Below are 27,061 nucleotides of genomic sequence, written 5' to 3' on the forward strand. Positions count from 1 at the left end.
GCGAGACTGCAGTGAGCTCATCGCCGGGCGCGCCCGCCCCGCGCTGCCCGCACCCCGCGAGCCTCCTGCCTGTACCCTCAGTGCACTGCGCGCCTCCCAGGAGCATCCTACCTGTACCCTCAGGGCACTGCCCGCATCCCGCGAGCATCCTCTGTGTACCATCAGGCACTGCCCGCATCCCGCGAGCATCCTCTGTGTATCCTCAGGGCACTGCCTGCATCCCGCGAGCATCCTCTGTGTAACATCAGAGCACTGCCTGCATCCCGCGAGCATCCTCTGTGTAGCCTCAGGCACTGCCTGCATCCCGCGAGCATCCTCTGTGTATCCTCATGGCACTGCCTGCATCCCGCGAGCATCCTCTGTGTATCCTCATGGCACTGCCCGCATCCCAGGAGCATCCTCTCTGTACCCTCATGGCACTGCCCGCATCCCAGGAGCATCCTCTGTGTATCCTCAGGCACTGCCCACGCCATGGCCGCACCGCCCGCATCCTGGCCAGCACCTTGTCCACAGTGCCCGCACCATGACCGCGCCGCCCGCAGCCCCGCACGCTGCCGGCGCGTTGTTCACCCTGCCCGCATCCCTCGGGCATCCTTTCCGCACCCTCAGCGCACCGCCCGCACCCTGCCCGCGCCGCCATCCAGCAGCCACAGCGGGGTGGTTCCCCCCCGGGCACCGGCTCAGCCAGGGCACCCCCCGGCCCCGGGGGGCTGAGCGGGGCGGGGGGGACCGAGGGGTGCCGGGGGTCCCGCGGGCAGATTGACCCCGGGGGTCGGGGCCGGGGTTTGGGGCACCCGGTGGGGACAGCGGAGCCGCGGGGGGGGCAGCGGGGCGGGACCGGGCGGGACCGGGCGGGACCGGGCGGGACCGGGCGGGACCGGGCGGGACCGGGGCGGGGCCGGGCAGCGGGGCGCGCACCGCGATGACCATCGGCGGCCCCCGCGGCCGGCACCCCCGCCTCCAGATGCCGTGCCTGCGCAAGGTGAGCGACACCGGCACCGGCAGCCGCCCCGCGGGGAGGGGGCACCGCGCCGGGGCCGGGCACTAGCACGGCGGAAACGGGGCACCGCCAACCTGGGGAGCGGCACCGCTGGCGCCCGGTGCCGGGACCGTGGGGGTCGGGCACCGGCATCGCGGGGTGGGGGTACCGAGCGCACCGAGCACCGGCGCCGTGTGGATCGAGGACCGGGCGCTGGGACTGTGCAGACCGGGCACCGGCACCGTGGGGACCGGGGACGGGGCGCTGGGACCGTGGGGACCGGACACTGACACTGCGTTGGGTTTCGTGGACATCGGGGGCCGCCGCGGCGCGGGCGTGGGATCGCCGGGGACCAGCTCCGCCCAGCGTACGCGGGACAGCGGCACCACCCCGGCCCCGGCGCCGCCACGGGGCACCGGGAACCTCCCCACGAGGGAATACCCACGGGCAGCGCCCCGGAGCTGCGTGCTCGGCTCCCCCACGCCGCGCTGGGGTGCTGCCAGAGCCGCGGCAGAGCTCACTCCCCAAAACCGGGGTTCCCCGGGCCAGGGATGCCCGGAGGATAAGTGTCTGCAGCTCCAGCATCGCTCGCTCGCCCGGCTGTTGGGTGCCTCGGTCAGGCTGTGGCATGCCAGGCTGTCCCTAGGCTGGACACAGGCTGCCCTGGGGCACTGCGGAGTTCCAGGCTGTCCCCAGGCTGGGCACTGGGTGCCTCTGTCGGGTTGCAGGGACCCAGGTCACAGGGTGCCCGGGGTCACAGTGAGGGGACCCAGACTCTGTCCGGGCTCGGTGCCGCTGTCGCGGGGCTGAGCACGGCGGCTCCTTGCCCGGCAGATGGAGCGGATGATCGTCAGCATGCAGGACCCCGACATGGGCATCAAGATGAGGAACCAGCGCTTGCTCATCACCGTCATCCCCCACGCCATGACAGGTGGGTCCCCCGATGGGGTCCCCCCGAGGCGCGTGGGGACTCCCCGGGTGTCCCCAGCCCTGCAGCAGCGGCCGCCGCCGGCCCCGCGCCGCTCCTCTGCCCGCACCCCGGGTGCTCGGCGCTGCAGCTGGGATCAATTATGCATCGGCTGCGCGGGGCGGGCAGTCCTTGGCAGGGCCCCCGTCACCCTGCGTGACCCCTGGCACTGCCATGCTGTGCCAGGTGCCCCAACCCAGAATCCCCCCATGTCCAATCTGGGGAACCCCACTGCCCCCCACTAACGCAGCCTCCGTCCCTAGGGAACGACATCGTGGAGTGGCTCATCCAGAAGTACGGCATCTCCGAGGAGGGTGAGTGCCCTGGCACAGGCAGCTGGCACCGAGGGGACAACTGGGGCTGCCGAGCCCCCACGCAGGCCCCAATCCCATTTCGCAGAGTCGCTGCACCTCGGCAACCTGATCGTGAAGCACGGCTACATCTACCCGCTCAGGGACCCGCGCAGCCTGGTGCTGCGGGCCGATGAGTCGCCCTACCGCTTCCAGGTACAGCCCAAGCGCCGGGGCTGTCCCCGCTGGGCACCGTGGCACCCCATGGCACCCCATGGCACCCCATGGCACCCCATGGCAGGTTCCTCAGCCTCCTCCTCCCCCACAGACCCCCTATTTCTGGACCAGCACCAAGTGGCCGGCCACGGAGCTGGACTACGGTAGGTGCCGCCGTGCCGCTGGCACCAACACGGGCTGCGACCACTTCGCGGCCCCCCTGAGCCCCGCCGCTCCTCTTGCAGCCATTTACCTGGCCAAGAAGAACATCCGCAGGCAGGGTGATCTGATCGAGCACGAGAAGGTGAGGGTGCCCTCCCCACCCCTGCGGTGAGCCCGGGGAGTCTGGGCTCACACGGGAGCGGGTGCTCACCCGTGGCGGGGACACCGGCTGTCCCTGTGCCGCAGTGGCAGCAGGAGCCGGGCAAGGGGACAGGTGCCGCACCGCGCCTACCTGTCGCTCCCCAGGACAACTACAACCTCCTGCACAAGCGGATCAACCACACGTGGGACTTCGTGGTGATGCAGGCACGGGAGCAGCTCCGGTGAGTGCGGGCACGGCCGGCACCGCTGCGCCCCGGGGAGCGGCCGGGATGGAGCCCCCCTGGGTGCCGGGCAGGCAGGGTGCCAGCACCTCCCCGCTGCCTCTGCACGGCCAGGGCAGCCAAGCAGCGGCGCAAGGGCGACCGCATCGTCATCGACTGCCAGGAACAGGCGTACTGGCTCGTCAACCGGCCCCCGGTGAGCGCAGGGCGGGGGGTCGGGCTGGAGGGTGCGGCCCTGGCACCACGCACGGCCCCGGCCTGGGCAGCGGGGCTGAGGGGCGCAGGGGGTCCCCCCAGCCCCCAGCATGATGCTGTCGTTGCAGCCAGGAGCCCCTAACGTGCTGGAGCAGGGTCCCGAGCGCAGGAACTGCCACACCACCCGTGTCCAGCTGGTGAGTGGGGCTGTCCGGGCACCCCCGGGGCTGTCGGCGGGCACAGGGCACACCCAGTGCCTGTGCCGGGGTGTAGAGCTGCCCCGGTGGGTGCCCATCCGTCTCACCCCAGGCTGTGCCCACACTTTGGGGTGAGGGGTGAGCCCCAGCTCTGCTAACACCCGTGTGTCCCCCACCCTGAGCATGGGGGGTCTGTGTGTTTGTCCTGGCACCCAGCACCCCTCTGTGCCAGCGCCTCTGATCCCTGCAGGGCAGCTGTGCTGCAGGGAGCCCTGGCACCCTGAGGTGCCAGCAGCAGCCACCAAGCCTTTCCTTGTGTTGTGACCCCACTAATGCTGCCCCAGCACCCCCAGGCTGTCCTCACTAACCACCCACTTTCTCTTCTCTGCGCCGTGTGCCGTGTCCTCTGCCACGTAAGTGTCACTAACCTAGGACTGGTGTCACACTGGGGTGGGAAGGGGGGAAGCACGGGCTGTGCTGGCTGAGCCAGGAGGGCTGGGGGAATGAGGCTGGAGGCCACAGGGATGGGATGCAGAGTCCTGGGGTCGGGGACTGGGTGCCTGCATTGTCCAGGGTGGTGGTGGCAGGACAATGTCCCGGCCTTACCGTGCCCTCACCCAGCCCCGTGCATCTCTTGCAGACCAAGAACATGGATTACTACAAGCGAGAGGTGAGTGGGGCGAGGGGTGGGGGCAGCTCCTGGGGGGCACGAGCTGCCAGGCACCCCAACATGTCCCCTGCGCCTGGCCCCAGATCGAGTACTGCAAGAAGGCCATGGCCAGGACCAGGGTGAAGTCCTCCATCTGCCTTGAGGGGTGAGTGGCAGCAGCTGCCCCAGCCACGGGCTGGGTCCCCGTCAGGGTGACAGGGGCACCCACATGCCAGCAGCTGGTGCTGGCACCCCCGCCCTCAGCAGGAAGTGGAGCTGAGGCTCTGCACAGCTCGGGCACAGCCCCACCATGTCCCATCATGTTCCCATGGTGGCTGGGGTTGGTGGCCCTGGTCTCCTCCAGCCACCACTCCTGGCAGGTACATCAAGTTCAACGAGCAGTATGTGCCCCATGACCCCATCATGTCCGGCTGCCTGCCCAGCAACCCCTGGATCACGGATGACACCACGTACTGGGCCATGAATGCCCCCACGTAAGTGCCCCAGCCCCAGGCCCCCAGAACCCCAATCTGCAGGACAGGGCTGTGGGGTCTGTGGGGTCATGCAGGCCGCCATGTGCTGCCAGCCCCAGTGCCACTGTCACCCACAGAGTGACGATCCCCACGAAGCTGCGCGTGGAGCGCTGGGGCTTCAACTTCAGTGAGCTCATCAACGACCCCCTGGGCCGGACACAGCTCCTGGAATTCCTCAAGAAGGAGTTCAGTGGTGAGTGGCCCCAGCCCCAGCCCCAAAACACCTGTCTTGGCACCCCAGACCCACCACTCTGACCGAGCACTGCCAAACCCAGCATGTCCCAGTAGTGCCAATCCCAGTAGTGCCGATCCCAACACCACCAAACCAACTCATTGATGTGTCCTGCCATTCCTCAGCCCACCACCACATCCCCCTACCTCCCAGCTAATCTGCCCCAGTTTCCCTGGTTCCACTGCCCCTGCTGGCTCTGTCCCACGGGGACACACGCCCAGCCATGGTGGCCTTTGGGGGTTGCCCATGAGGGGTGCCCAGTGCCGTGTCCCCCTCCCCAGCTGAGAACCTGAGCTTCTGGGAGGCGTGTGAGGAGCTGCGCTACGGGGAGCAGTCCCGCATCGCCGAGATCGTGGACTCCATCTACCAGTGAGTGCCGGTGGGTTCGGGAGGGAGGCTTTGGGGTGGCCAGGCCACCACGGTGCTCTGTCCCAGGCCAGGGCCGGGCTCAGCGCTGTCTGCGACTCCCCAGGCAGTTCCTGGCTCCCGGGGCCACGCGCTGGGTGAACATCGACAGCAAGACGATGGAGCGAACGCTGGAGGGCATCAAGACGCCCCATCGCTACGTGATGGACGATGCCCAGATGCACATCTACATGCTGATGAAGAAGGTGGGTGAGGGCGGGGCTGGGCAGTGCAGGGCTGGGCAGGATCCTGACGTCTCTGCTGGCCCAGGACTCCTACCCACGGTTCCTCAAGTCGGACCTCTACAAGAACCTCCTGGCCGAGGCCATCATTCCCCCGGAGACCAAGAAGCGGTGAGGGCAGGGGCCGAACCCTGGGGCCCACCAGGGGTGGTCCCCGCCGGTTCTGACCCCGTTCTGCCCGCAGGGTCTTCCCCTTCATGCGCAAACAGCGGCACTCCAGCCCCAGCCCGGCCCTGCTGCTGCCCGCGGGCGATGCCGAGGAGAGGAGCAGGAGCCCTTCCACCGCCCCCGTGCCCGAGGAGGAGAGCTGAGAGCCCCCCGGCAGAACGGAGCGCCCCGACCCAGCACACGCAGCCCCGCCGCAGGACCCTGCCGGCAGTAGCACTGAAGGACAGAAGCCATATCCCCCCCAGGCCCCCCGGAGCCCCCCGCTGACATCCCCACAGCCTCCTCTCCCTCGGGGGAGCCGCACCCAGCCGGCCTGGTGCGGGGTCACCCCCTCCTCCCACCCCCACCTGGGCACGAGACAGTAAAACCCCACGGGAAACACCGGTGGCTCCCGTGGTTTTTGGGGAGAGGGTCAGGGAAGCATCGGCAGGGTGGGAGGTGCACAAAGTGCTGTCCCCTTCTCCGGGCTGGACTGTGAGCTGGAAGCGATGGCCTCCCATGGCAGCCAGCAAGGTGCAGAGCCGGGAGGGGACAGCCATGGCACAGCCAGCACCCACGATCTGCTCGCTCCGAGGGGCAGCACCAGCCTGGCATGGCTGAGCTGGCACTCAGGTCTCACTGGTGTGCCACCCACACCCTGGGAGGGACAAAAAGGCCTCTGGAATGGGGCTGGCCCTGTGGGCTGGCAGGGGCACCGGGAGCAGGGCTGGCAGCTGAGCCACTCTCCTGTCCGTGCACTGTTAATCTGAGCAAGGCTGAGGATCACTGGGCAGGATTATTCCCTTCCCGGGAGCACAGCCCCAGCTGCAGAGGATTATCACCGATGGTTACATAAAGGAGAGGGGGGCTGATGCCCAGCAGTGCTCAGCCCTGGAGCCCAGCCTGCTCCACACGTACCCACGCAGCAGAGCTGGGCACAGCTCCAGCCCCAGATGGACAAAGAGGTGCCATCCTGTATCCTGGCTAACAAACACGGGATGCTGGGGATGACCCCGCCCTGCCACAGAGCCTGGCACAGAGCGAGGGGCATTCTCAGCTCCGTGCTGGGCAGACAGAGCACCCGGGGCAGGGGAAGCTGCTGGAGCCCTGGTGACAGGATGGAGTGACCCTCGGTGCTGGCAGCCACGGGGCAGTGACAGATGGTCCCGGTGCAGGAGACAGCGCCCGCCACGCATCTCTCTCCAGCTTGATCCAAATCCAAACCCCGGCATGAGATTTTCGTGCTGATGGACTGCAGAGGGAATCTGGGGTGTAAAAGCAGGTCACAGCCCCAGGCAGGGGGTAGGGATGGGCTGGCCCAGCCTTGTTATCTAACTCCAGCCTCTCTCCACACGCTGCCTTCTCCCTTTCCCATCACCTGCCCGCAGCAGGCAGCACCTCAGCCATCAAAGCATCACCAGCACTCCTGATCCCTCCAAGGACAGGGGTTCTGCCTTGGGCAGGTCACTCAAGGGCCTGTCAAAAAATCTCCAAGTCTTGTGTAACAAGCAGGGCACCATTTACAAACAATGCAAAAGAGGATTTATTGAAACCATTCTGGTTAGAGCAAGTCCTGTACGGCACAATTTGCAATAAGTTAAAGAACCAAACCAAACAGTCTCAGTGTTAAAAACCACACTAACACATAACACAGTGATATAGCCATTGCCACCCAGTTGAGTTATTGAATCAAGGCACAAAGTCATTCATTAAACACTGCAAAAAAAACAATTACACAGGAAATAAGCTGGAAACAGACTGGTTTTGTTAAGAAGGTGCTGGTTTGGCACTGATGCATTTCATTGAGCTGCCATGGCAAAATCTGCATTTCCAAACTGTCCAGAAACATTACTGGACAACTTAAAGCCAGGAAAGCTCCAGAGCTGAAAATCCAGCTCCCCTCAAGGAACATTCAGTGTGCCTATGGGAGGGTCAGGTCTGGGTAGGGATCAGAGGAGGGAGAGCACAGTGAGAGTGCAGCCCCGGCTGTACCCCAGGCACTCCCCTTGCTCCTGGCCACGGGAATCTCAGCAGGAAACAATCCACATCCAGCACTCAGGCTGGACTACAGTGCAAGCCTGAGGGTCCCCTGCCCTGTGCCCTGCCCCAGCTGGCTGAAGGGCAGCCTCAATCCAGCCCTCTTATGGCTGCAACACTGGCACAGAGACCTGGGGGAGCTGTCAGGCCTAAGGTGCTGAGCAGAGAGGAAACCCAAGCTGGGGGACACAGCTGGGGAACCTCCCTGCACTCTACATTCCCTCAGAAAACAGCTGGGAAGAGAGGCAGAGGGGCAACCGAATCATTTTGAGCCCAGGGTGCTTTGAAGGTTGGGGAGCACTCTGCAGAGAGCATCCCTGGCTTCCTGCACAGCTGGACACCCCAGACTGGCTCCCTTGACTACCCAGGATATGGGGCAGAGGGAGACAAGGCACCCTTCAGGCAGCCACAGCTGGAAGCAGGAGGTGTCCAGGCAGCCCAGCTCCCTGTGCTGCCAGCCTGGGAGGGCTGGGGCTGTGCTGTGAGCTGGTGACAGCAGCTGCCACGGGCACCTTCGGGCTCAGCAGTGGCTGAAGAGCTGATGCCTGATGCTGCACATTCCCATCCTACAGTGTTTCTACACATCCCCCATTGTCAGAGTCAGAAGGGAGGGAGGCACTGGCCAAACCCCCTCTAGCACTGCAGAGCCTGAGAGAAGTTATTATTTTTAGGCCTATTTTTATTTTCAGGACTGAGTAGCTGGTTCAAACTCTTTTCAAGGCTCTGCACCTTGTTTCTACAGCCTGCACTGGCACCCAGCAGGACAGGGCAGAGCAAACACCTCACGGTGCTACACAGATCTCCAGGACAAACATGTCATCTTCACACAGCAACCAGTCCCATTCCCTCGGGATACCAGGTGGGGCAGAGAGAAGAGAGCTCAAGGATCCTCACCCAGCATCACTTCAATTCCAAGGGCAGGGAGGAGCACAGAGCTCCTGCTCACCTCCTGGCAGCAGGAACAGTGCTTGGAGAAGGCTCCTCAGCAGCTGCAAAGCTGAAGGAGCAGGGTGCTGGCACTGCCACTTGGGGACAGGGCTTCCCAGAGCAGCAATCCCAAATCCCAGAAAAGGTTAAAGTGCTATTCTACTCAAGCCAGATCCTCTGGAGAGGTGGTGGTGCTACCTCCAAGGACCAGCCAGCCTGGGCTCAGGGTGGATCTCTCACCACCTATAAGCAGACTGAGGGAAGGGAGGAACATTGATGCATCCATCAGGTGGAAGACCAGCTCCCTCTCAGTGCCACCAACACTGCACAGCCTGGCTGAGAAAGAAGCAGCAGAGGACACAGACACAAGTAGGCTGGTGACTGCAGAGTAGGACACATGGGGCTGTTCTTGGGAGAAAAGGCCATTTGCTGAGTAGAATGACACTTTAACCTGTGCTTTGCTGGCCCAAGTGGCACCAGACACACCACAGCCATGGCTGGGGTCACCACACACCCCCTCCACTACTGAAGCACAGCTCAAATCCAGGAGAGGGTAATTGCAAATCAACTTGCAGCCAAGCACCCCTCCCCAGCCAGGACAGCTGACTCAGAAAGGAAATCTAACAGCAAACAGCACACAGCAAACTCCAATTCCCAGACATCCAACTCCACTTCTCAGACATCCCAGAAATCATCAATTCTGGCACCTCAGCAAGTACATGTTTTCCTCCAGACACACTCCTGAGTCAGCGCAGTTCTGCAGGCACAGAGGGATGGAGGGGAAAGCCCCCCTTCCTGAGCTGATGACACTTGAGTGGTGGCCAAGCACTGAAGTCCCATCAGCTCTGAGGATGGACACTCTGGCAGCTGCCCCCACAGCAACACTGGGAGTGCTTCCCTGCCAGCCACGCTTTGGTTTGCAGATGAAGAAAGGCAGCTTCCCATGGGAATGCAGGCTCTGGGCTTGTTGAGAGCACGGCTGCAGAGCAGGGCAGCCTCTCCCCGTTCCCCGCCCCTCGGCCAGCTCAGTCTCGGCTCTGGAATCGCATCCTGTAGAGGCGGTCCCGGACGTGCTGCTCCTCGTCCCCCGTGGGGCGCAGCCAGACCACCCTGCTCACTGCCACATCCTCCTTCAGGTTCCTCTTCATCAGGGACACGGGGCCTGGCCCCTGGCCGGGCCGGGGGCCCCGCAGCAGCACGTAGCAGGCGTGGCGGCTCCGCTCGAACAGCGCCGCTGCAACGCGGAGCACACGGAAACCCAGGCTCAGCCTTCCCTGCCTGCACAGCCCCCAAAGGGGCCAGGAGGGACCAGTGTCCTCCTGCAGCTCCTCACTGAGGGCTGCAAGGAGGGGACTTACCAGTGAAAGCAATGATTTGGTCGGTGCTGTTGCGGAGCTCCAACAGGACAGTAGTGTAGGAAGGATGGAAAAGGTACAGCTTCTGGAGAGGAGCTCTGTGTCTCTGCAAACAACAGGACACTGTCAGGACACGGACAACACCAGTACCAGGCTCAGCTATTACTACACCTGACAGGATACACCCAGCCAGACACTCGTCCGTGCCCAGCTCATCCTGACCGATGCCATTAGGACAAGTGCTGGGATTTTGCTTACTGCTCTCCTTCCCACCCCAGGCTTCCTGCAAATAGCTGGCCTGCCTGCTGCAGGCAGGAGGCAGATTTTTGCCTCAGGGCTGGCAGAGCAAGCAAGGAAAGCAGAGGAAGCTCAGCTGGTGCTTCAGCAGCCTCTGAGACACAAAGTGTCACCAGTGCTGCCTGTCACTGCCCCGAGGGCCCTGCAAGCAGCTGAGCTGTGCACTGAGGCTGCCTGGGGCACAGAGAGGACATTCACACGGCCACAGAGATCACTGCATGCAATGCTGCCATGGGAGGCTCCCAGGGAAACAGCAGCAACTCCAGAGGTGCCAGGCCAGAAGCCTCCCACCTCACCTACAGTGCCACACCAAGGCAGGGCAGTGACTTTGCTCACAGAGTCACCAATTCCATTTTCTCTACGCAACCAGGCTGAGGATGACAAAAGCTGCCGGTGCCACCACCTGCAGGGACACAGCTGTGGACACTGACCCCACACCCAGTGCCCGAGGCTGCAGTGTCAGTGGCACAGAGAGATGGAATTACCAACGCTGTGAGAAGGGGTAACTCCAGCCAATTCTGGCCCAAAGCCTGGAGAAGAGCAGCCCTCAGCTGCAGCACTCACTGTCTCATTGCCTGGCTCCTGGAAGTCTCCCCACATGAGGAAGGCAGAGCGGTGATCTGCAGTGGAAAGCGTGGCTGGGCCAGGGCTCCCTGGTCCCGAGTTCAGCTTCAGCTCCCATTGGACTGCTCCAGATTCACTCTCAACAATCATAACCTAGCAGGGAAGAAAGACAAGGAACTCATGACAAAGGCATCTCACGAGCCATGAGAGAGAAGTCAGGTCAGCTGTCTCTCCTCACACTGTCTATGGGAAGAAGTATGTGACACATGGGAAGATGAGGAAATATGTGAAGCAGAGCATCACAGAGCTGTGAGACCTGGGGTTGGCCATGTTAGAGTAAAATCACAAGTTTTGCAGCTACTTCAAGGGGTTCAGAGTTCTGTCATTGAAGCCTCTTGCTGAGAAGAGAATTAAAGTGCCTGAGCTGGCTTCAATAACCTGTTGAAAGAGATCCTTTCACAGCTTAAAGCTTCCTAAAATCAGCCAGAGGGAACACATCCCACCAGCTGTCCTTGGCTCAATTCCTGCTTGAGCTGTGACATAAAGAGAAATGGGAAGTTAAAAGGAAGGAATCCCAAACCTTCTTCCTGTTGGGTCCAATTTCACTCTCCAGGACTACAACATGGGCATCAGGTTTGTAGTAACCGAGCAGCGGCTCACTGGGGGAGAGAAAGAGCAGGGACACATCTGAACCCACCCTGATGGTTGAGCACACTTTGCCTTCCCAGTTTCCTCTATCCTCCCACACCTGCCCTGGTAAGAGACTTGACTGCCACAACATTGAGTTGGCCTGGTACCACCCCACCTCTGAGCCCAGCTACACCACAGCAGGCACAAAATGAGGAAGCAAAGTTCCTCCCTCCTGAAGCAGCTCCCAACACAGCAAGCAAGATCAAGATATGACCCAGGCCAAAAAAAAATTGCATCTGCCAGGACACTGCTGTTGCTGGGAATCTGGAAATGCCACATCTAGCCCACACTGAGAACACTACCTCAAAAGATGGGACACATTGAGGGTCCACATAGTGTGGAGATCTTTTGTGTTGATCAGTGTAGCCATCTCCGAGTCCACAACCAAGATGTTGTCCCTTGAGTGCCCAGGAACTTTTGCCAGGTAGTGAATGTTTTCAAATCTGAACAAGGACAGAGAAATGATTAAGCTTAAATCCAAATAGGAAACCTCAACGTGCTTTCTCTGCTTTTCTGTGAAACCCTGATGAAGCCATTAACACCAACCCTTGTCCTGAACTCTGGATGTGCTCCTAGTCCAAAATTCACACAGCCAGGAGAGAACAAAGTCCCACCAAGCCATCCTGTCAGGAACACCAGCACCCCCCACTCCACCAGCCTCCAAGACAACCTCACACCTGAGAGGGGATAAGCGGTGCGTGGTGTGGTCAACGTGCTTCTCCCAGTGAGAATCTGGCTGGAAGTTGAGGTGCTTAACCTCCACCCCAACTACTGTTCTGCACAGATCTTCCAGGGAATATGCATAGAGAGAGTTCTCTGTGTAAAAATAATAAATAAAAAAGAAGCAAGAATGAGAGATATAAGTTATACTGCCCTTGCTCTGAACTCTATGATTTTCCAGATCTGTCAGATCAACTTTATTTTTAGGGCTTGCATCATAGAGTTGTAGTGGTATTTTGAGGCTCAAGCTTGCTATTGAATGCTTTTAACATTTTATCTGTTCATAATCCAAGTGTTCCACAGTAATCATTTGCTATAAATGACTGCCTAATCCTTTCATGCTTGACATTTGTTAAATAAAATCACTACAGTAGATAACAAACTGCAGTTTAAGCAGAAGGCCCCCCCTTCTCCCAGTCCCGAACAGCTCTTTGACGAGGTGAAAGCTCCACACAGCTTGTAAGAATGCAAAACACACTCTCAGATGATGTTTACTACCCCTGCTCTCAGCTACAATCACTCTTGCAGACTGAGTTCCCAAGCAGAGCTGTACCTGTGTAGAAAAGGAAGTAGGAGGAGGAGCGCAGCTGCAGCCTGACGTAGCGAGCGATGCCATCCACCCTGAGGCTGCCCACGGAGCCAATCTGCTGGCCAGTTTTTCCTGAATGGATGGAGACCTTCACCTGCACAGGGAAGGGATTAAAGACAACCAACAAGCTTAAAGCTGGTGCTGAACAGCAACTGACTGGGAGCAGCACAGGCTAGGATGGGAAGTCTCTCCCTGATTTTGGAGGAGTGAGCATGAGTTTGGTGACAGCTCTGCTCTGAATTCTTCTGGAAGTTTGAAAACCATTTCCAGCACAGCCACCTGCTCGGAGAATTTGCTACCTCTGTCACTCACCCTCCTCCTTACAGACTGAGACTGTGGCACAGCAGCCCCAGAAAAGATCCATTCAAGACTAAGATGGAGATGACTTAATGTCAGTAACAATGCAGCATATGGACATGGGAAACCTGGCTTCAAATGGCAGCTCCACTAAATGTTTTAAATGCCCTAATCTACTCCTCCTTAGACTCCGAGAAGAGAAAAGAGCTGATAGGTTTTTTCCTATTCTTTCTTAAGGGTAAAAAAAAAAAATCCACTAAAAACCTTTCACCCAGGAGAATAAAGGTTGAAGTCAGGATCAGATTTTAATGTCTGAGCAACAGAGTCTGGGGAGTGCATGGACTTTAGGAACAAACAAAACATCAGACCAAGAGAAACAGCATCTATCAGACATGCTAAGTCAGGCAGGAACCCTTCCCTCTACCTTGAGAGGGAGGGACTGGGAAAGCAAAGGAAATCTGCTGCTCCCAAAGCAAACCTGGAGTCTGGCAGGTGACAAAGGGACAATGAGAACACAACTGGAGAGGGAGAAGAGCACATCCACCAGCTATTCCCAGCCTCCCGCACTGGGAGGAGACACACACCAGCTCTGGTAGATCAGCTGCACCTTCACTGGTCCAGTGGCTGCCCCAGGACAGTGACAGCCAGGGGTATTTACAGAGGGAGTGAGAAAACACAACATTTTCCTTGCTGCACTGCCAACCCCTCTGGGCTGCCACAGGAATGGATCCCGAAACTGGCACATATTCTGGGATGTGTTTGTGCTGAAGCTTGAAGCAGGTAGGGGTCAGTGGGACTCTCTGGAAATGCTGCATCTAACCCCCTGCACACAGACCCTGACCCTTCAACTGCAGCCCTTGATAGCAACAAAGCTCCTCTACTTGAGTGCTGAATCTCCCTTCTGACCAGTCCTTCCCAAGCTGCAGAGCTCCACTCCAGCTCCTACATTTGCGTGATTTCTCAAAAGAGAACATACTTTCCTTAAGTTGGCAGAGTGCTTGCCAAATCCAGAGGGAGGAAGGGATTTCATACCAAGATAGCAAGAGAGCTTAAATGGAAAACAGATCAAAAGGAAGTCTTGCAGAACAGAGGCTACATTCAAACTTTTCTTGGCTGCCTAACATTAAAAAAACAAAAGTCTTGAGATAACTGGGATAGCAAAAGCAAGGAGGAAAGAAAACAGAGAGAACTGTAGGAGGTGGAGAAGATAGAATTTCTGATGACTCTGGCAACAACAATGCCTTGGACATAAAAACCTTATTTTCTTATGGAAGACATTGGCCAAGAATGGCATTTGGCTTGTACCAGCCATAGGGTGGCCAAGGAAGTGCTTCTGCCTTTGTACTGGGCACTGGTGAGGCCACACCTCAACTGCTGTGCCCAGTTCTGGGCCCCTCAATTCCAAAAGGACACTGAGGTGCTGGAGCAGGTCCAGGGAAGGGAACAGAGCTGAGGAAGGGTCTGGAGCACATGTCCTGTGAGGTGGAATTGAGGGAGCTGTGGGGGGCTCAGTCTGGAGAAAAGGAGACTCAGTGGGGACCTTCTCAGTCTCCATAACTCCCTGACAGGGGGGCAGCCAGGTGGGATCAGGCTCTGCTCCCAGGGGACAGGGATAGGACGAAGCAAAATGGCCTCAAGCTGTGCCAGGGGAGGTTCAGGTTGGACATCAGGAGGAATTTATTCCCAGAAAGGGTTGTGGAAGAGGCAGCCCAGTGAGGTTGTGGAGTCACCATTGTGGGAGGTGTCCAAGGAAAGCCTGGAGGTGGCACTCAGTGCTCTGGGCTGGGTGACACGGCGGGGATGGGTCACAGGTTGGACTTGATGACCTCAGAGGGCTCTTCCAACCTCAATGACTCCATGGCTCTGGTATGAGGACATGGGGCTCCCACTGCTCCCATCACACCCAGAGGGAGCTGTAACTTGTGTGCTCTGGACAGGACAGACTGGGCATGCAGACAATGCTGTCCCTCCATCATGGAAGTAGCTGTTTTAGCAGAAAAACTGTTCTAGCTACATGACTTTCCTCCTCTCAGAAATGGGAAAAGCAGTATTTGGAGGGAGATAATACCACCAGCAGCTGTTTCACTAAATGAACTCGGATCACAATAACCAGCACAGTGACACTGGGAAGAGCAGTGCAAAGCAGACCACAGGCAGAGAGAGAGAAGGGATCAGAAAAGGGTAGTGCTGGTACAAAAGCACTGACTGTCAGCTGTGCTTTGATCTAAGAGCCAAAGCTGTCAAGGTTTGTTCCCTTCCACTTCTCTAAGCAGAGAAACAGAAAACTGCAAGCTCATCTTGCCCCAGCTCACTCCCCAGACAGCACAGGAACATGCAGTGAGGAGAGCACACTGAAAAGGGGGAGGGATTACTGCCCAGCTCTTTGATTTATCTCATTTTTTTAAACCATAAAACACTTGTACTGATTTGGGAGTACATCTCTGGAGGGTGGGAAAGAACCCACCCCAAACCCAGAGAAACCAGAGGCCTCTAGACACTCCTCTGAGACTACAAGGTGGAAATAAACAGCATTCCTGCCATCCTCTTTGGCAGCCATTGGGCTTATCAGAGCTTCAGGATGACATACCTGGCCTTCTTTAGTAATAAAGATTATCAGGTCCTGAACTTGATCATTATCCACATCTGGAATCACTGATAAAGGAGTCAGCACAGTATAATTAGCTCCAAAGTCACGGGATTGCCTCCACAGAACTTCCCCTGGAACACAGTGGGAAACAGTCATTAAAAGGCATCTTAGGTTGAAAGGTTATTAATGCTCCTGTTCCAGCCCAACAGCACCACAGACCAGCCACATTTATGCTGATCATGTGGTACTTCCCTGCTTTTCTGCATTCCCAATGAATCCCAGTATCCACAGTTTCATCTTACATTGGAAAGCAATCCTAGCTGCCTGCAGGAATGCACCCAAACACCCTGGCACAAAGAACAGCTTGCTTCCCTTGTGCCTTTGGTTAACAAGCTTCCCAGCAAGTTCATGGCATGGAGAAGCCTTTGCTGTGATCTAAATCCCTACTGCTGTGCACTTAAATCTGCACAGACATTTTGAGACCATAAAGCAGCTGAATTCTGACCAGTGCTGCTGCAACTCCTGACAGAACCTTCTTTGCTGCAACTTGCCTCCTGCAGATGTTCCTGCAGATGTTTCCCCACTGACATGACTAGCCACAACTCAGGCCACATCCCACCTCTCCCTTGTTTGAAGAACACACACACTCAAACTTGCTTGTAAACTGAGGTAACAAATTTTGCTTTTTGAAAAAACAGGGGGTGGCTGGTGTGGGTTTCCCTTCAACAGCTCCAGCCCAGTTGAGTGGATCAATCTATCCACTGTCCATGGCTGTGGGCCACTTTCCAGTCACTGACCAGTGGAATTTGCAGTGGAATCTGGCAGGGAGGACATTGCTGGGTTTTTTTTTCTACTAATGAACACTTCAGTGCCTGATTAGGTGCTCCCAGGGCAAATGTTTACCCTCCCCTTTACCCAGCATCACACACAGCAATTATCATTTCAGGAATGCAAAGTAATCATCTGTTCTTTGTCAGGAAGGCAGCTGGACTGAAAGCCAAGGAATTACTACTTGATGCTGTCTGCAATAATTTAAGGCAGGCTGTATTTCTAGTAGGACTGCTCCAAAGCTTTTACTGCAACACTGCAAAAACCACATGGATTTGTTACTATGACAACAGATGTGAAGTGAAGAGAGCAGATTTCCTATTTCCTAGCTTCCTTAGGAAATCATGGGAAGGCAAAGAATTTTGCCCTCGAAGAAAATAAGCAGGCAGAGGAAGAAGAGAAGTTTTAAATTACCACATTCTAGCTTCAGGACTGTCTGAAGGTACAAGAGTAAGACCAGGCTAATGAAATTCACTTGTCAGTGCAGAAGGCTCTAATCTTTGGTGGTTAGACAGCAGAGTTTGGGAGAAAATATCTTATTCTCTTAAAAGAACAGTCGGAGTTAAGAGAAACAGGTGACACTGAGCTGGATTCAACACCAAGCGCTTGAGAAGTTTTCCACACTCTAACCCAGCCCACAGAGAGCACAGAAAGCAGCTCCCTCCTGCTCCATCAGCAGGAGATGGGGCTGCCACGTGTGACATCTGCAGTGCCACGGCGCTTCCCCAGAGCCCGGGGTCACCGCACCAGCACGGCAAGAGGAGCCAAGATGGAAATCAGGCCAGTGCCTAGACTGCAAATCTAACCTGGGTGAAAGGGCTGGGTTTTTTTGGTCTGGAAGGAATAATAAAATCAGAACTCAGAAGACTGAGCTCAGCTCTCGCTTATTCAAGCTCTCACTTATTCAAGCAGATACAGACTTTTCTCCCTGACAGACGCTCTCCAGGTTGGAGTTCTGTTTTATTTCTTTAGTGATTTCTCACACAGAAGCAGTTCCATCACCTGATCATCACGGTGCCCTTTCTGCCCAACCCCTCAGGAGACCAGAACCACCCACAGGGCTCACTGTTCAGGCTGCTGGAGGATCAGGTGAAGAGAGAAGGTGGAACAGAACTTTTACTCCTGTCCTCTTTCTTGAGACTCTGCCTCAGGCTATGGCAGAGATGGAACAATACACAGCTACAAAGACTTTTGCTTTGACCTGGAACAGCTAATCTTAAGCTCCTATGTGTCCCAGTTTGCTGGTAAGATAAACAAGCAGGAATGTTAGATGTCCCACACAAACAGGAGCATGCACTCCTACACTTCCCTTCCTGCCCACTCTGGTCACTCCTTGTGGCAATGAAGAAAGCAGGACTTAACACAACTTCTACTGATAAAAAAACCACTAACTTTATCAGCATTTAAAGATCAAAACCACATCAGACACATTCAGATGATAATCTGCCTATCTCTCCTTCAATCTTCCTACAGGCAGGGGCTAGACAGCCTGAGAGCCCTGGAATCTCACCAAATCCTCTCGATGATGAATCATTAACAGCTAAAGATTGTGCTGGCTACTGTTTTTAGCACACTGTGATGTAAGTTAAGACTTCACCTCTTTGAATACATTTAGCCTATTTAAATACATTTTATTCTGCTCTGCCCTCCTAACCCCCAGTCAGCAAAGCTCAGAAACCATTTTTAACCTACTTAATAGCAAAAAGGCATTAAATACATAAATTCCTGGGTTATTCACGTTTCTATCTGATGCATTTTTTCCTCTCTTGCTTTGAAGTTATCTATGGAATGTTTTCTTTGCTGTATTACTGTGACTTGTAGCTTAGCCTAGCTCCTTCTCCCCACACTTGCCTTTATGGCTGTCTTTAGTTACAAGCCTTTGGCTCCACAGCCAACTTTCTACACTTTGACCTGAAAGTAACTACTTCATTAATAGTCTAAAAATAACCTGTGCTAAAGCATGAGGGAAATGCTGATAAGATGTCTCTGTTGGTACAGAAACTTTCTAGCTCAATGTGTATCTACACTTCCATCTATACACTGGAAATTAAAAGCTACAGCAGATTCTCCTCGGATTTCTTAGAGCTGTACCTCTTGCTATTTATTTTTTCCAATTTTTGGAAAACAGGGTGTGAGGGGTTTAATATCAGATACAAAGGATGGGATCCTAGGGAGAACATATATTGTTTAGACCTTTGAAACAGTGGCCTCCAAAATGGAAATGTATTTTAGGCTTCATCAGCAAGGAGGGCTCAAGGTGCACCAGATGATCACTGTTCCTAAAGTAGTACAGGCATTCTGTACTACTTTAGTACACCCACATTAGGCAAGATGATGATGATGAATTCTCCACCTCTAAGTTTAGAAAGGAAGAAACCTTTCCAGAGGAGCTAGAATTGTAGACTACTGAAACAGACTGGCAAGCACTTATCCCAAGTGCTCTCCTTGACAACTTCAAAATCATAAATGCCTAGAACTCCCACTCCTCCTGCCACAGCAGGCACTCCTGGCAGGCACACACAAATAACTGGGAAACGTTGCAGGTGCAGGTTTGTGTCTAACCCTGGAGAGTATAAAATAACACTCACAGCTAGTGACTGCTCCTCCTGTTTCAAAAGCTGTTGGAACACTGCTCTTATGAAACAGGGGCTGGCACAAACCCCCACCAAACCCCTGGAACAGCGAGGCTGAGGGCACGTGCTCCCCCATGCCCAGCAAGCAGCTCTGGCAAGGCTTCCAAGATCATAAATACCCATTGTTCATGTACCAGGCAGCCATGCCACGCTGACATCCCCCCTGCAGGTGAGGAAATCAAGTGGCCCATCCCCTGCTGGCCCTCACCTGTGTGCAGGCTGAGTGCTGTGAGGAACAGAGGCTTCTCCACCGCGAGGCAGCCCGGGGCCGCTGCCGTGCCCAGCTGCTGCATGCCACACTGCAGCCACTGCAGGTCCTGTGCAGCAGGGCTCTCCCAGAGCACGCTGCCGTTCGTGCCAGACACCGCAGCAACGACGGCACAGGGAGATGGCAGCCCTGGGGACAAGAGGCATCACAGGGAGCTGCTCCTGCTCCCACCTTCTGCCCTGCACCACCCAGGAGCCGGCACTCACCCAGCTCCTCTCCCCACCCAGTTTTCTCTCCCAGTCACTAACTGGGACTAGAAGAGAAAGGACAGCCCTCACTAGAAGGCATTTTTGGATCAGGTACCTTCATCTAGACAGGACATGTTGAATCTGCTGCTGCCACTGCTGGATTTGAAAGCAAAGAGCACATCTTGGACTTTGTCTTCATTCACATCATCCATAGCAAGGAACGGATAGGGCACTGCAAGAGAAAACAAGCCAGGCTCTGGTGAGGATTTTCTTAGCCCACAGCACAGAAAGTTGAAGCAAAACATAAATTCCTAGAGACCTACTCACTGCCTCCATCCTGGACAGTGTAACATCAGGACAAATTGGCTTTTATTAAAAAAAAAAAATGTACACAAGTACCAAGAACAGGAAGTTAGTGCCAAACAATTTTTTCAATTTGCTATCCCCCAGAGGATGTCTTTTTTAAGAGGCAAGCAGCCAGAATTTGAACTATGCTGAACAAAGAACAGCTGTGATCTTGGAGTGGGGCTGTTATTCTCAAAGTATAAAGAAGCCCCACCCAAGCCCCACAAAACCCAGATACTCCATCCTTCTATCAGCTAAAAGCAGCTTTCCTGAGCTCAGAGTAGCAGCACCTGGCATGTCTGCAGCACCACACGCAGCTGAGTCCCTGCTGTGAGCACTATCTCTGCAGTTACAGCACATCCAGCACAACCTACTGCACACAAGATTAAAGAAAAGCTCTCCCAGAAGCGACTGCAGAGCCACTGGGGAGCAGGACCCAGGCTGAAGAGCCAAGTAAAGCAACCAGAATAAAAATAGCTATAATAACTACAGGGCAATTTATTAAAAAAACAAGATGGAATTATTCTTCTCCCCTTCCTGTTGGCCATGGGGAAAAGGGAGAAAATCAAAGAGACAGAGGGAAAAATGTCTAATTGCCTCCAACCTCAGGTCAAACTCTAAGGGAACATTTTAAAGAGCAAACTTCAACAAAGGTCTATTCCCAGATACCCTTTTTTTTTTTTTTTTTTTTTTTTTTGGTGATTGAGGCCAGCCTGCTACCTTGTTACCACTTCAGAGCAGTATCTAATTTCTCCACTAGATCCTGTAAACACCTCTTGGAAGGCCACTCCAATTATGATGGGCCATTGCTTATCCAGGTCAGGTATTCACAGCTCTGGCTCCCAGGGGCTGCATCCCTGCAGGTGTGGCTCCACGTCGTGCTTAGGTAGAGGCCCACAACCCAAATCCATGGCACAGAAAGGAAAAGGACTCTTGGTAAATATTTATTCTGCTGCAGCAAGCTCACCTGCGTTGTTGTAGTACTGGAACCATGTTCTTTCTGAAACTGGCCTCTCTGGGCAGGGAATGATGAAGGAGAAAGCAAAGACAATGATCAGGCAGAGGAACAGGGAGATGAAGAAGGCAGCAGTACGCCACCGGGACAGCCGGGACAGCCCTGAGGACTTGACAATCCTCCTCTCCACGTAGTGCTCATGGTTCTCCTGAGCTTTTACATCCTCAGTCTTCAGAGGGTGGATCTCAGCTTCTGAGTCCTTGTTATCCATCACAGCTCATTCATCGGTATTCAGACACCCTTCTCCCCCTTCAACTGCAACAATGGAAAAAGAAGTTAAAATATATTTTAAAATATATTTTTAAAACACCAATTAAAGGATTCTGTTACTACCTGATATTCACACTGGAAACATTTAATGGGAGGTGAGCAAACCAATGTAGTGTCACAGAGCTGGATACAACACACTGCTGGTGCTGGAGGTCTCCCACACAGAGCAATGGAGAGCGTTCGTGGAATGCAGGAACAGCACCAATTCTTCTCCAGAGGAGGAAATCAACTCTGCTAGAGCTGGACAAAGAAGGCTACAGACCCCACACTGAAAGGACTGACTGGTCTGCAGGTCTCCCTCAAGAAAAACATCCCAAAAGCTCCTCCTGTTGCAAAGACTAGTTGACACCTCCCATGTATGTCAGCCTGACTCTGAGCTGGAGAGGTGCAAGGAAACACTTGTGGCCTTTATTTCCCAACATAAGGCTGTTCTCTACTGTAATGTGCACTTGAGCTTCCCCAGGAGAGAGAGAAACAAACACCAGAGTATTCTGTATAGGAGCAAACCAAAGCTCTTCAACACCTTCTTACATGAGAAACCACTGGGTAAGTTCAGCAGCCCAGCCCTGCAGGAGGCAAAAGAGTGATGACTTCCCTCCCCAGAGGAAAAACAAGGCAGGAACTGAGACTGAAATCAGGCAAATCTGATTTCATCAGACTGGAAGAGTTAACAACTGCTATTTTAGCTTCTCCTGCTAAAAATCATATCCTTCGGCTACAACGACAATAAACAGAGGGGTTCTATGCTAATTTGCTAAAAAAAAAGAGGGGGGGTGGGGAAGAGCCCTAGTCAGTTAGAGGAGCCTGTAAGTCATTACCCACAACAACAGTAAAAATCCATGTTTTATACAGATTCTCTGATAGGGCTTCTTTAAAAAATACCACAAGGGAAGAAATAAAGAATAACACATTCCAGTAGGCTTGGAAAAAGCTGCTTGACAGTGTTATGAAAAGTTATATCAGAGTAAATAACCACGACAACCAAGCCAATTTTCCATGACTGTGTCCCAGCAGTCACATGTCTGGGTTGTCCCCTGCAGCCATTTACTTCCCCAGCAGAAAAAAGCTTAAAGTCAGCACCAACACAGTACAGAGCATAGGATTTCAACTCCAGCAGCAACAGGGCTCGCTGTGTCTCATGTTTCTACCCAAGCTCATTTACAGGTCCTGTGAAACACAAGATGAGTCACCCTGGGAGGCTCAGATCCTTCAAGCAGCTCCCCAGGCTGTGCCTGTCCCACTGCAGAGGCTTCTTCTCTTCTGGGTACAAATCACAAGGGGACAGATCCACGGCAAGGCAAGCCTGAGGCACAGAATCAGCAGGTCAGCCTGGCACTGTCAACCCTTTCACCTCAGAGCCTGCTGGACTTACAAGCACTTCCTCCAGCCTAAGCACTGTGGCATTTGTTCTGCATTAAGTACAGGATCTCACTCCAGATAATTTAATTCAACCTGCACAACACCATGCAAACGAATCAATAATGCAGAAGTTGCATGTTATTCCAAAGGATTTAATCTGTCCTTCTCATCAGCCCACCAGCCACACCAGGGACACCTACACAAGCCTGGCTGTTCCCAGACCAACAGCAGGCACCTGATGGGTAGGAAGGCTCCAGATGGAAAGTGGAACAACAGATCAAGTGATGCTTTCAGCCTCTGCCCCGAGCTGAGCGTTGCTCTTTTACCGCACCAGGCTTTGAGCAGGTTCAAGGTATGAGGCTCCAGCAAATGATTTACTGGTGTGGAGCAGCCACAGTGATGGGGACAGTGGCAGGAGTGAGTTATGTGGCCTCCCCTGTGTCAGGGCAGGTGGCTCGTGTGTCCCTGGAGGGTCCATCTCCAGCAGCACAGAGAGGGGGATCTTCTCAAAACCAGCACCCACAGCATGGGCTGCAACAGGGCTCCAGCACAACCCCACCAGCCTCTCCAGCAGAACCTCTACAGCCTCCCAGTACAGAGCTGGGAAAGATCCAGGGCATACCAGCACCTATGGGACTTCCCAAAAGGAACCAAACCCAGGTTTCTCCTCTCTCTGTCCAAAAGGGACACCACCTAACACAGCATTGATGGCATATTCTTATGACTCACTACAAATCTCAGCACTGTCATCTAGACTGGGATGAGAACAATAAAAAAGCTGTAATTATCCTGCCAACCCCAGTAATTCCCCTCTTTTTTGCAGCGATGACCCTACGGAGCCACCGAGCACAAAGAGCTCTCAATGCCTTTAAAGCAATTCTCTCTCTTTTCTTTCAGGGTTTGAATAATGCCCTTTGCACCCCTGCCAGAGCAGAGGAGGTGCCAGAACGAGGACCACAAAGGTCAATGGCCAAGGCTCAAACAATGCAGGAAATCCCAGTGCCTGCTGCTGCCAAAGTACATGCTGGCAGCATGTGGAATGGCCCGAGCTCAACAACAAAGAGGGCTGGTAATCAGTTTAATTGAAGACAAGCAGAAAATTATAGTGTGCATCTGAGATGGTTTTACTGTCCTTTAGCAGCTGACATCTTGTCTCCTGCTGGAAGAGGACACAGAATAACTCAGCTGGGAAGTTCAACCCATCCAGGCACCTTTCAGGGGAGCAGAAGTGACAGGATTCTGTGTTGCTGCAGTGTAACACACACTACATGCAGTAGATCTGGGGACAAGAGAAAACATGGGAGAAAGACCTTGTAGAATGAGAAATAATTAGAAAACACATGTGACAAACCCAAAGTGAACCCACACAGGCCAGGGAGTGTGGCAGCACAGCCAGGATCTGCACCTCAGACTCCAGGGTTCCCAAGCTTTAAAAGTTGCTTCCCCCAGCCATGGGATGAGCTGGGAGCAGTCCCCAGCCCAAGCAGAGGGGGAACAAACACCCCTTCCTGTACCACAGTAACAACAGGGACAGGACAAACACAGCTTTACTCACCTTCACTGTCCTGTTTCCTGAAGCCACAGTGCAGATTTACAGATCTGATCTGCCTCAAACCAGAGAGACTTGCACAGCTAAACCCAAGGGACAAACCATCAGCAGCAGTCAGACAGAACTGCCTGACAAGCACAGAGAACCTCAGTCAGTCAGGTGGATGAAGACTGGTGACAGAAACCATTTAAGGATCCTTGCACTGGAAAGGTTTAACTCATTTTCCACTCATAAAACACCAAACCACATCACCTGGAATGCCAGCAGGCACCAATTCTTCACAGAAAATTTCTAGCAATATACTGTAACTTAGATTTGATGTTCAATGTGTTTTTATCTTCCACAGAATGATGAAATCAGGTTCTGAATGGACATTTTAGGAACACAAACACGTCATTTGGCTGGTTTGGTTCTGTTTGGTTGGTTAGTTCAAGTACCTCCGAGATTTCCTTCCTGTGAGCCAGAAATTGTTGAAGCCCCAAGCTGCAATCAATAAAAATAAAACAGCCAGGTTTTGCTCTGAATAAGATGCAACATTCCCATCACAGCTATTTTCCATGAGCAGACTGTTGGGTTTTGATCCCATGCATTCTGTGACACTGCAGCAAGCTCGCTGGGCAGTCACCTGCTGTGACATTCAGTCTCGGGTCATTTGTTCCTTTTTCTGCAGTCCCACTTACATCAGGACAAGAAGAAATAGCATGTAAGATTTCCCACAATGAGCTTTGCTCCTCCAAGACATTCAGGCTGCACGCTGCACTCAAGCTTGTTATTTTGCTGGGTCATCTGCAGCTCACAGGTCCTCCCTGACGTCAGGTCACAGCCAAGGGCTGGCTGGGGACACTGACCTGAGGAGACCATCCCTGTCTGACACTGGGCACCTCTGCTCCTGGCATGTCCCCAAGGCCTTTCTAAGGACACAGCCTATAATCCAAACCCCACCAATGAGACTGGTGTGGCCATGGCACAGGATTCCCAGAGAATCTGTGGCTGCCCCACCCCTGGAAGTTTACAGGGTTGGGCAGGACTTGGAGTAACCTGGGATAGTGGAGGGTGTCCCTGCCCATGGCATGGGGTGCAATGAAATGAGCCTTAAGGTCCCTTCTAAATCAAACCATTCTGGGATTCTCCTGCTGGAGCTGTCCTCAGGTGCTTCTGAAATGACATTTAACCCTGCAGTGCAGACACAGCACGTGCCACAGAGCACTCACAGCACGGGAATTAGAAACTCCTCCAGAGCACAACCACCTTGCACTGTGATACATCTGTCATTTGTAGGAGAAAACTCTTACCCAGGGCAGTTTTCACTACAGACAGGAGTTCAAATACAGAAACTTGAACTGTTTAGGGAAGAGCAAAACAAAACCCAGTATTATTTCCATGAGAGCAATGGGAAGATCAAAACTCTAAGAGGAGAACAGCATTAAAGCTGTGTGGAACTGATTACAGGTCAGGCCAGCAATAACTGGGCTGCAGAAACACCAATCATTTATCATCCCTGGGCTTACAAGCTCCACAGCACCCAAGCCACTCCTCTCACCAACTGCTGCACATCCCTTGTGCCAACTCCAAGGGCAGCTGTCAGCAGGGTGCTTGAACCTCCCACATCTCAGATACCCCCACCTCACCCACAGGGTTCCCCTCTTGCCTCAGAAGCACAGTGACATCCCTCACTGCCAGAGACTGGGTGCACAAGGGACATTGGAGAGATCTATGTGCATAAAAACCCCCTGGAAAAGGCTGTGGTCATTTCACGTGGGTTTAGTCAAAAGACAGAAAAAGTTTATCTTTTAGGTGAGGCACTCACTCCACAGGTCAGAATTCCATGCTGCCTCCTGCACAGCCTAGAGAGATTTATGGCAGCATGGAAAGAATGTTGAAAGGCCAGGCTGGATGGGGCTTAGAGCAACCTGGTCCAATAGAAGTGTCTCTGCCCATGGAGCAAGATAATCTTTATGGTCCCATCTAACCAAAACCATTCCATGATTCTGTGAAACAACAGCCTTCCTCCAGATGCTGTAGTCCTTCACAGCCACCTTCAAGAGAAACTACTTTGGTCCCCCCAGAAATGGAATTTTTCTTTCTGTCACACACACACACACACAGAGCAAAGCTCCCCCATCACACATCCATCCCAGGGGAGCCTCTCAGCTCCACTGGCAGTCCAATCCTGCCCAGGAAGGGCTGGCTCCAGTCCCTCCCTGCAGGACAGACTGCCCCTCTTGCTCCCAGCCGTTACACAAGAGGTTTCTGCCTTACAAAATCAGGAGAAAAGGCTGGGAGTGAGGTTGGAGTTGAACCCATCGCAGTATTTTCCTTTCGGCAAGAAGCCCTGTGCTTGTGGGCTCCCGAGGGCAAGAGCAGCAGGATTTCACCCTGTCCAGAAGAGCGCTGGGGCTGTGGGCGTGTGAGCTCTGCAGAGGCGAGGGGCTCGCTCTGCCTGCAGCACAGACCGTGAGCAACTGCCCGGCCTCGGGATAAAGGAGCTCGGGTCCAAGGCAGCAACGGGGCTTTGGAGAAAAGGATTAAATTCTCTCCCGGGCTTCCCGCTATGGTCCGGGGACACTTCTTGAGCCCCTCCGTCCCGGCAGGGAAGGCCGCGGGGCTGGGCTGGAGCGCTGACAGCCGCGGGCTCTCTCCGGGCCGCCAACAGCCCCGCTCCCGGAGCCGGTTCCGCCGCCGAGCGCCCGGCGACAGCGCGGGGACAAGGCCGGGGCCGCGGCCGGGCTCTCGGTGCGCACCCACGGAGGCGTGAGGAGCCATGGTGCGCCGGGAGCGGCCCAGGCCACCCGCGGGTCCCCCCGCCCGCCCCGCTCCGCACTCACCCCGCGCCGCCGCCGCCGCCGTCACTTCCGCCTCCATCCCGCCTCCGCCCGCCGGAAGTGACGTCAGGCGGCGGGAGCGCGCTTCCGCCGGTGCGGCGGGGCCCGTCCGGTGTGGGCGGCG

General features: G+C 54.9%; 2 protein-coding genes across 5 annotated transcripts; one reads left to right on the forward strand and one right to left on the reverse strand.

Moving 5' to 3' along the window:
* Nucleotides 1-868: 868 nt before the first annotated feature.
* Nucleotides 869-6,000, forward strand: RGS11 (regulator of G protein signaling 11). Of its 2 annotated transcripts, none has more exons than XM_085592453.1 (17): nt 869-982; nt 1,814-1,910; nt 2,210-2,260; nt 2,346-2,452; nt 2,565-2,616; nt 2,698-2,756; nt 2,921-2,997; nt 3,112-3,193; nt 3,321-3,389; nt 4,030-4,059; nt 4,143-4,204; nt 4,419-4,532; nt 4,649-4,764; nt 5,085-5,172; nt 5,276-5,414; nt 5,479-5,561; nt 5,635-6,000. In XM_085592453.1, exons 1-17 carry the CDS (start codon nt 923-925, stop codon nt 5,759-5,761), a joined length of 1,413 nt encoding a protein of 470 aa, XP_085448579.1. In that variant the 5' UTR covers nt 869-922; the 3' UTR covers nt 5,762-6,000. The 2 variants fall into 2 exon arrangements, with proteins under 2 accessions (XP_085448579.1, XP_021404262.1); XM_021548587.4 differs by having other exon boundaries at nt 4,036-4,059.
* Nucleotides 6,001-7,116: 1,116 nt separating this feature from the next.
* On the reverse strand, nt 7,117-26,975 carry FAM234A (family with sequence similarity 234 member A). 3 transcript variants are annotated; one of them, XM_021548592.3, is made up of 12 exons: nt 26,941-26,975; nt 20,890-21,192; nt 19,693-19,809; nt 19,330-19,518; nt 15,661-15,791; nt 12,741-12,870; nt 12,145-12,283; nt 11,770-11,910; nt 11,358-11,436; nt 10,778-10,930; nt 9,920-10,022; nt 7,117-9,795 (listed from the first exon to the last, which is right to left on the reverse strand). In XM_021548592.3, the coding sequence occupies exons 2-12, from the start codon at nt 21,146-21,148 to the stop codon at nt 9,587-9,589; spliced, it is 1,650 nt and encodes a 549-aa protein (XP_021404267.3). In that variant the 5' UTR covers nt 21,149-21,192; nt 26,941-26,975; the 3' UTR covers nt 7,117-9,586. The 3 variants fall into 3 exon arrangements, with proteins under 3 accessions (XP_021404267.3, XP_085448578.1, XP_077642937.2); XM_085592452.1 differs by lacking the exon at nt 26,941-26,975 and adding an exon at nt 24,122-24,598; XM_077786811.2 differs by lacking the exon at nt 26,941-26,975 and adding an exon at nt 21,271-21,391.
* Between the last annotated feature and the right edge of the window lie 86 nt (nt 26,976-27,061).

The sequence above is a fragment of the Lonchura striata genome, chromosome 14 (genome assembly GCF_050655825.1).
Source record: "Lonchura striata isolate lonStrDom1 chromosome 14, ASM5065582v1, whole genome shotgun sequence".
In the NCBI taxonomy this organism is placed as follows: domain Eukaryota; kingdom Metazoa; phylum Chordata; class Aves; order Passeriformes; family Estrildidae; genus Lonchura; species Lonchura striata.